This window comes from Ursus arctos, unplaced genomic scaffold (assembly GCF_023065955.2).
Source record: "Ursus arctos isolate Adak ecotype North America unplaced genomic scaffold, UrsArc2.0 scaffold_22, whole genome shotgun sequence".
Taxonomy (NCBI): Eukaryota; Metazoa; Chordata; class Mammalia; order Carnivora; family Ursidae; genus Ursus; species Ursus arctos.
Genome location: NW_026622897.1, coordinates 17,844,584 through 17,853,743, shown reverse-complemented (window position 1 = coordinate 17,853,743; position 9,160 = coordinate 17,844,584). Strand labels below are relative to the sequence as shown.

General features: G+C 50.2%; 1 protein-coding gene across 1 annotated transcript; it reads left to right on the top strand.

Annotated features, from left to right (window-relative positions):
* Positions 1 to 4,639: 4,639 nt before the first annotated feature.
* On the top strand, positions 4,640 to 8,486 carry BSX (brain specific homeobox). Its single transcript, XM_026505536.4, has 3 exons — positions 4,640 to 5,090; positions 7,106 to 7,302; positions 8,247 to 8,486. Exons 1-3 carry the CDS (start codon positions 4,829 to 4,831, stop codon positions 8,484 to 8,486), a joined length of 699 nt encoding a protein of 232 aa, XP_026361321.1. The 5' UTR covers positions 4,640 to 4,828.
* Positions 8,487 to 9,160: the final 674 nt, after the last annotated feature.

The following is a 9,160-nucleotide window of genomic DNA, read 5'->3' as shown; positions in this document are numbered from 1 at the left end:
AATTAAGATGCCAAAAGCAGCATAGAAAACTTTGAGAGGGCGCCTGGGTGGCTCAGTCAGTTAAACGTCTGCCTTCGGCTCAGGTCATGATCCCAGAGTCCTGGGATGGAGCCCCATGTCCGGCTCTGTGATCGGTGGGGGGTGGGGGGGAGTCTGCTTCTCCCTCTCCCTCTGCCCCTTCCCCTACTTGTGCTTTCTCTTTCTCTCTCTCAAATAAATACATAAAAATTTTTTAAAAGAAAACTTTGAGAAATAAATGAAAGTTTTGATCCTACAGACTGACATCATCCTGAATGAGCAAACAGGATGGATTTAGTGGTCCTTATGTTAGGAATACTGTGATTTGGATATCCTATCCTTGAATGTGTTCTCATGTGAGTTCACATCCTAATTTCTGGTGTAAAAGCATTATTTGAAGATGCATTTGCAGGAAGCATTCAGTGACTCCTGTTCTTTCTCTAGACATGTCATCCACTTTGATAGTGCTTAAAATAAAGTACTCAGATAGAAAGTAACTTGAAACAGACAGCAAGCAATATAATACAAAATGTTATGAGTAAAGTATGTTACTCAGATCCTTCTAAAATACATTTCTTCCCTTATTTTGAAGGCCACTGTATAGGCACCTTGGCTAATGGAACCAGTCTCTTCCTTTGATCATCAATAGAGTTATCTTTTTGGGAAACCAAGTCACAGCTCAGCTGACAGTTTTAGATGAAGCTGACATGAAAGAGAGAAGGACTGTTTAATTATTTGCTCCCTGAAAAACATGCTTTTCTCTCTTGGAATTCATCAGTCTTCACTTAAAGCCATAGTAGGAGCTCTATCATCAGATCTTGTGGGTTGGGTGGGGGAAATACATTTGATCTGTATTTTTTTGCTCAGAGCTGTGTGCAAGATCTTGTTGTTTGTGTCAGCCTAGCATATAGCTCCAGCCTGCTGGTTCTAGGTGACAGGTTCTAGTCAAATGAGAATCAACAATAAATGTAAGTACATTTATTTAATCTCCTAAAGCTTGGAGAAAGCTTGGGAAGGTGTGTAGTGAATAGCCTGGCATATAGTAGATGCTCAACGAATGCTTTCAATAATTGAATACAATGCATGGTTAAAAGGCAAGCATAAGAAAGTACTAGGCTGGCTTCAGCAACTACTTTCCATTTTCTGTGTATGCCTGGTCTACATTGGAAAGCGGTAAAAGGGATGATGGCATTTAACTAGCCATGTGCTGTCCCATAGGTAACCAATAGCCATATGTGGCTATTGAACACTTGAAATATGACTAGTATAAATTGAGATGTGCAGTAAGGATACAGTACACACTGGATTTTGAGGATTGAGTATTAAAAAAAGAATACAAGTACAAAGAAATCTCATTAATGTATTTATGTTGATTCAATGTTGAATATTTTTGGTATATTGGGGCTAAATGAAATATATTAATATTTCACCGGTTTCTTCCTACGTTTTAAATGTGACTAGTAGAAAATTTAAAATTACCTATGTGGCTCACATTATTGGACAGTGCTGGTGTAGACTTTAGAGATAATCTGGTCAGTGAAACATCTCTGCTTTTAAGGGGCAAATTGTTTACAAGCTATTTGAAAAAATATAACTTTTACCTGTTGCAGGGGTTGGCCCTTCAGGGGTGGGGCCAGGTGGCAGGGAAGTCCTGTAGGCTCTGGAATGCTTCTTCCTCCTCCCATAGGGCAGACCAGAATTGAACCTTAATAGGAGGCTGGACATCTTTGGGGGCTTCCTTCACTCCAATGCAGAAGTAGGATGGGCCACACAGGGGCCTTGAGGGGAGGGTAGAGAATAGGTTCTGGTAACCCTAGTGTTTCTCCATGGTTCTGCTCAGTAACCCCACCACAGCAGAGAAACTTGCCAGCTTTCTTGACTTTTCCATTTCCTCCAGGGTGTGGACCATAACTCTAGGAGGAGTCTGTGGTTAGGACCCAACAGACACTTCTCCAGGACAAGACCTGCCTGTATAGCCTGCTATTCGCAGACAGGGCTCAGGTCCCAGAACTCCCAAAGCAAGTCCTAGCTGTGATTATTTGAGCATCCTCCCTCCAGGAAAAGGGTGGTAACTGAAGAATCCCTGTCTCCGCCTCCACTTCCAATCCCCTGGTCCTGCCTCCACATCCCCAGGGGCCTGCATTGGTGTGGGCAGTTGGCACTCTTAGCCACTGAGCTTTGTGTCCCTTGGTTGCAGAAAGGGGAAGGGAAGAGGAAGGAAAAGTCCTACAGTCCTCAAGGTCCTACTCATTTCCATAGCTATCCAGTTTTCTCCCTCCCTTTCTTACTTCTTAGTTTCCTGCTGGAGTCTTGGCAAAGGCAGTATAACTGGATTCCCAAGGGAAATGCCTTTAAGTCCCCCTCGGTGGCGCTCAGCGCTTGGCTCTGGAAAGCGAGTCCCAGGGTGAGCGGAACTAGAAAAAGGGGAGCGTCTCCTCCACAGACTGGGGCCTGAAGAGACACCCTTAGCTTTGGGAGTGAGCAGGGAGCTGAGTGCAGCGTATGTGAAATAAGGGGGAGGGTAAAGACTGAGTAGGTGGTCTACCCCTTCCCTCCCCTTTTCTGCATCCCAAGAACACTCTGGTACATGTGTAAGGCAAAATTCTGAGAAAGGGTTTGCAGCGCCTTGGCTCAAAGGTAACAGTCAACCAAAGACATTTTTTTTACTGACCTTGCTCCCAAAAGGACATTCAATAATCTCTTTAACTTCTGCCTGGGAAACGGAAATAGTCTCAGCTCTGGAATGAGGTTGAAATCCCACCCCCAAGGCTGGGTGCAAATCTGTACCCACAGTCTGTGCAGGGACTGAGTGTAGGGAGCACGCAGGCACAGCTAGGCTGTTTACTGAGGCCAAAGGCTGGTTGTAAACCTGTCACACCCTCAGTAGCCACTCAGCCTTTAGGGTCTTAGGGGACTGGATGGGCTTGGCTTTCACTCGCTGGGTAAGCTCTCACTGAGAGGGAAGTGGGCATTGGTAAAGTATGGACCCTCACCCCCAGCGCCACTTTACGAGTCCCCTTGGTTTCAGTTTCCCCCAGCACTGTGAGAGATCAATAGACCAGGGCTCAAGAGGGAGGAACGACTCCTGAAAGTCCACTCTTTTCCCTCTCTGGCTGCCTGTTCTCGTGTTTTCAGTCCTTAATCAGTATAATCAGTTTAAAAAAAGAAAGCACAATTCAGACTCCCCGACAAAGCGTTCTGACTTCCTTTAGATGCCTACTTGCCAAGATCTTGCTTTAAAGTTACTTTCCCCCTTCTTCCCCCTTCCTCTTACTCTCCTCATCTATTTACCATTTACCGGTTCATCCGTATGGAATACGATGCTCCCACTTCCTGGAGCACTGTAGTTTGGGGCCTAATTGATTCTGGTAATTAATTTGTTCTACCTGCTAGATCAGATGGAAATCCTACCCGTGCGCCCAAGGATTAGCACTTGGCTTTCTAACACCTCCTCTAATTATCTAATAGCATGGGTTGTGAGGACTCAGTCTCTATTAAAACACTTTTACTATTAGCAGTAGTGATTGGAATTGTGATGACGACTAGATTTCAACAAATTAGAGCTTAAAAATGGGGAGATGGAAGAGAAGTGGCTTCTTTTAATTTCCCTGAGTTTAACATCAATAATTAGAGCAATTTTCAGAGATGCGAGCTGAAATTACCCCTGCTGTGCTGTAGATGATCACCTTAATTTTAGCAAATTGACTCCAGGGAAATAAATGTGACAGATTAGAAAGAGACAAACAGGAAAACAAAAAACAAAAAAACAAAAAAACCTCCCCAAACAACCAAACAACCAAAAACAAAAGATTGCGAGGGAAGGAAATGAAAAGAAAGGCTGGGAAAGAACAGAAGACAAAAATCTAGTACAATTATTTTGGTGGGTTAGGGTTGAAGGCAGTAGTATGGCAGAAATAGGAAGCTGTGTGAGCGAAATGAAAAGGAAGTAAGGGAAATTTGAGGGGAAATGGAGGCTGGCATTAAGAAGTAACTCTGCACATACTTACCCAGACCAAGTCACTTCCTAATGTAGGTATAACTTTCCTCATACCACCCTCTATAACTGAGGGAAAGAATGTTATGATCATCAACATTTTATTTATTTACCTCAACAGTCCTTCCGTGCCTCAGCCAGCAGCTGAAGTTGGGTGTAGCAGATATGGACCTTCTCCTCACTTCTCCCCTTCTCCATCCCACTAGCATGTCTCTAAACTTGGAAAACCCAGGCTCAGATGCCAAAATAAATGCCTTATCCCTATTGCTTTTGCTCTCTAAAGTGGAGTCTGTCGAATGACAGAGACTTTTTCTTTTTAGCTTTCTTTTAAAATGCCTAAGAGCCAAAAAAAAAAAAAAGGGAAACAAAGAAAGAAAAAAAGAAAGAAAGAAAAAGAAAAGGAAAAAAAGAGAAAGAAAAGAAAAAGCTCAAATTGAGGTTGAGAAACCAACATCGTAAGAGCAAGAACCCGGTCCGCTCCGCTCTCCCCGGGCCGGGCCGCTCGTATTCAGCACCGCGGACAGCTCCCCGCCCCGCCCCAAGCCCACCGCACCCTCCCCTCCGCCGCTGGCAGCCTTGCCATTGGCTCTCCCAGCTCCCCTCTTGAAGCTGCCAATTCTACACACAGACCCAACCTACCCAGGAGCTTGTCTTCTCGCCTCTCCAGCGCCCGGGGTAGCCCAGGCCCGGGAAAGAGCCGCGGGGCTTCGGAGTCTCAGAGGGTGGTTGTCGGCACTCGACCAGGCTTGCTGAGACGCTGCCCGCTTTCTACACTTCGTCCCCGGCCCTCGCCCTGTGACAGACGCTTGACTCAAGATGAATCTCAACTTCACCTCCCCTCTACACCCTGCGTCTTCTCAGAGGCCCACGTCCTTCTTCATTGAGGACATCCTGCTGCACAAGCCCAAGCCGCTAAGGGAGATGGCCCCTGACCACTTCGCCAGCTCTCTGGCCTCCCGGGTGCCTCTGCTAGACTATGGCTACCCCCTCATGCCCACACCCACCCTTCTGGCTCCTCACCCCCATCACCCTCTGCATAAGGGAGACCACCACCACCCCTATTTCCTCACCACCTCGGGTAAGTAACAGGGGCCTCAAGGTTTGGGGACCGAGAGACTAGGTCTCCCAGCACAGACCCTAAGACTGTGATAGAAGAAAGGCCAGAGGTGGTTTGGCCTGGCTTGGCAGCTCCCTTCCCTAAGTGACTGTGGAACATTGGGGATATGGCTGAGAGCATGCAGAGCTCCCTTGAGGCATGCCAGCCCATGGGGATAAGTCGTGGTCACTCCGCACGCTTTATAATGGAGGAAACATTCCTATCCAAGGGTGGCTGGAGGTTTTTTTTACAATATTCTTGGTGGATAGTGCTCAGTCTCCTTCCTCGTGGTCTTCCTGGCCACTTTGGTCCAGCTCTCAATCCTGATTCTCTGCCTCCCCTTGCTCTAGGGGAGACCCCTGACCACCCCACCCCATGGAGCAGAACTCCACTTTCCAGCTCATTAACTCCAAAGGCTCCAGCGGGGCCAGCTCTCTCCTCTCTGGTGCTGAGCATTCACAGATATACTGCAGGGGCTTAGAAGTGAATGAGGGTTGGGGGTATTCTGAGGACTGAAGGTTTGACCTGGCCAGAATAAGAGGAAAAGGGTAAGGAAAGAAATGGGGGTGGGGTGGGGGGGAGGGATGCTGCTCCTCTTTAACCCTCTGCACTCCCAATGTCTAACTCACAATCTTGAGCTCAGCTGCCCTCCTCTGCCCTGGTTGCTGGTGAAGCTGGAGCCCCACACCAAAGTATTTTGATTTTCCATGAATGACAAAGACTGGGGCCAGCAAAGTGGTTGGGACAGGGAGATGTGAGGAAATACCCAGATTTTTTCTGCCGCACTCTGCAAGGCCACATTCATTTCTTCTTCTTCGGCATTTTCATTCCAACTGAAATATAATAATTCCTTCAATCCAGATGCAGAGCACAGGCAGGAAACAACCCCTCTTGGTGAGGGCTGTGGAGACACAGGAGACAGTTTGTGAAATGTGTGCTCTGGAATCTACGACAAAAGCTAAAAGTTTTTGTGAAGCGGTAAAACCCAGATTGTGAGGCACTAGGTTGGCAGGGAAATTATAGAAGCTATGTTGAAGCCTGCGTCTTGGTATTCATTTTGGTATTGGCCTCACTACCTGGCCAGTGACAGTCTCTTCTGGACTGCACCCATGTTCCCCCCAAATAGCAGTGGCCAAAGCCCGGGATGCTGGAATTGCTTGCTCCCCCCCCCCCCCAACGCCTTGGCAGAAATTGATGTCTGTGGCAGTTTACTTGGTGTGTCTCAGACACCATAATGCCTGCGGAGGTGAGGAAAGACAAGAGAAGTCTCCCCTAACCTGGCCTGGGTGGGGTGGGGTGGGGAAAGCCCTTCAATCCTTCTGCTTAGGGTTGGAGAGAAAGAATGAGAAAAAGGATGAGGACCAGATTAGAGATCGGGTCCCCAGCGGGACCCTGCAACTGATAAGGAACGTGCCAGGCGGGAATTCCCCCTCTGTTCTTGCTCCTGATGAGAGAGTTTTGGTCTGTTCCCTTTGACTGCAGGCAGGAGAATGGGGGCTCAGGAAAGAAGAGAGGTGTTTTTCAGTGGGGTTGGGAGGCATGGCCACATTCATGCCTCTACTAGCCCCAGAACTAAGCGGAGTGTCGTCAGGGGTATGGAAGGGTGGTGGCTGGGCAGAACAGCTACTGGGCCAGACGATGTTTGCAAGAAAACTTCCGGAGGCGCAACAGAGGACTGGCAGACGCTGTGAGAATCTTTCCAAGAAGACATTTTTTAAGGCCTCCGATTTTAAAATTTTCTTTTCCATTTTACTTACTGTTTATTGTTTGTAGGTCTAGATGACCTGCCGGATAAAGATCTCCAAGCGCTATTCTTGTGATTCTTTATTTTCCCTGCCCTATGGTTCCTGGGAGAATGGCTGGAGAAGCTTTGGGGCGACGAGGGGACTAGCGGAGGCAAGAAGCGGAGGGAGGCGCTGGGGACCGGGGTCGGGGTGCGGCGGAGGTGACATCCGGGGGATCGGGCTCTACCCACTCAGCGGCTTTTCTCTCTGCAGGGGTGCCGGTGCCGGCGCTGTTCCCGCACCCCCAGCACACCGAGCTGCCGGGGAAGCACTGCCGCCGCCGCAAAGCTCGCACGGTTTTCTCGGACTCGCAGCTTTCCGGCCTGGAGAAGAGATTCGAGATCCAGCGCTACCTGTCCACGCCGGAGCGGGTGGAACTGGCCACGGCCCTCAGCCTGTCCGAGACGCAGGTGGGCCCGAGGGGGGCAGTTCCTGATCTCCGTGGCTCTTCCCTCTCCCCTTAACTCCTACCATCTCTGCACCTAGTGCGGAGCTTTTGAGGGGGGGTGACCCCTTTCCCCTTTATTCCAGGCTTCTCCAAAGATCCTTAGTAAAAGTACCGACACGTCCAAACTCAGGTCAGAATTACCGAAGCATCATCTCTCGAGCGAGCTTTGGACAGGGAGGAGAAACTCCTCGGATGAGCTGATGATCACTCCCAGTTTGAGATCAGTTGCGTACCGCCCTCCTCCCCGCCCGGATCTGGGCTGTAACCCTGGTCCAACGTAAAATAAGAGACTAGACGGGTTCTTGTTCTGAGAGCAGTCCACACAGCGAAAATTTTCCCCTTATTTTCTTAATCTCCCTCACAGATGCAAGCCCTCAAATCCAGTCTCCCCTTTCCCCCCACTGTAAATTAAGCGTCCTCCTTATTGCTCTGTCCTGAGAGGGAGAACTGTTTTCACCTTTCCAGATCCTGTTCACCTGCAACCTTAAAATTCCTTCCTCCACTTCCTCTTTCTTATATTCTCTGTACCTGGGAGCCCAACTTGCTGTGAAATCATAAGCCCCGCCGGGGCGCCCTTGACTTTTCTCTCCGATGAGAACCAGCAAGATTGATTCTCATCTTCCTGTCCAGCAAGACCAGGTGTTTAGCGGCCAAAATGGGGAGAACGTAAGTTAAACATTAAGGAGACTCATCGACGCAGCACTTACTACTATTAGTACTTATAATTGATAATAGTATTAGTATTAACTAAGCACCCCGTTTTGACCTTTTATCGTTATTTTGGACAATTACTTCCAGGAGCCTTCCAGGAGTCTGTTTTCCTAACCCCCAGCTAGCTCTCAGATCTTAGTAACTCTGAGTCTGAAGGGAATGACGCGGTTGTATTTTTTTCCTCCCTAAAATCAGGTGAAAACGTGGTTCCAGAACCGGCGCATGAAGCATAAAAAGCAGCTGAGGAAAAGTCAGGATGAGCCCAAAGCGCCAGATGGGCCCGAGAGCCCTGACGGCAGCCCCCGCGGCCCAGAGGCCGCACCTGCCGAGGCTCGGCTGGGCCTGCCCGCCGGCCCCTTCGTGCTGACCGAGCCCGAGGACGAGGTGGACATTGGGGACGAGGGGGAGCTGGGCCCGGGGCCGCACGTGCTCTGAGCCGCGTGGCTGGGGAGGCCGGGAGGACGCGGCGGGGCGGGGCGCAGTTCCCTCCGGAGCCGGAACGCTCGGACTTGGGTCCGGGGGCGGGCCTCCGAGCTGCGCTCCTGGAAGACAAACAAAACACACCTGTCAACCCTCGAACTCGCGCGGAGCCCCCGCGGCTCGGCCCACGCCCTCCCCCCTCTCCGGCTCGCCGGGCCCCTGCCGGGCGAGCGTGCACCCGCGTTAGCTCATTCCCGCGCCCCGCGTCTTAAGTGGCGCAAGCTGGGCCCCGGGCTCTCGGCTCTCTAACGCCGCCGCGATCGCAGAGCTTCTCGGCCCTCTCCTGTCCGCTACCTGCCCCCAGCTCCGTTGTCCAGGCTCCGCGACCTCTCCACTCGGACCCTTTGCCCTTCCTTGGGTAGACCGATTGGCTGCAGGTAAGGGACCGGGAGTGTGTGGGCCTTCCGCTCTGCGGGGATCCAGGTAGAGCCACAACCAGATGCTTAAGATGTCTGTGCTGGACAGACTCGCGCGCTGCTAGCCACTAACCTCCCACTGGGGTTCCCCGCCCCCCATCTCTAACTCAAAAACTAAGGCGACAACCACTCCTCAGGGCGGCGTTTCCATCCTCTCCCGTCTCTGTTCCCCTCCTGAGCTCCCGGTTCGGCACCCTGGCACCCTTAAGCTTG

What these genes read in the sequence shown, in the direction of transcription:
- BSX (XM_026505536.4), top strand. Translation starts at nt 4,829, where the DNA reads ATGAATCTCAACTTCACCTCCCCTCTACACCCTGCGTCTTCTCAGAGG. An exon ending in CTATTTCCTCACCACCTCGG is followed by an intron (nt 5,091 to 7,105) that starts GTAAGTAACAGG and finishes TTCTCTCTGCAG; the next exon opens with GGGTGCCGGTGCCGGCGCTG. An exon ending in TCAGCCTGTCCGAGACGCAG is followed by an intron (nt 7,303 to 8,246) that starts GTGGGCCCGAGG and finishes CCCTAAAATCAG; the next exon opens with GTGAAAACGTGGTTCCAGAA.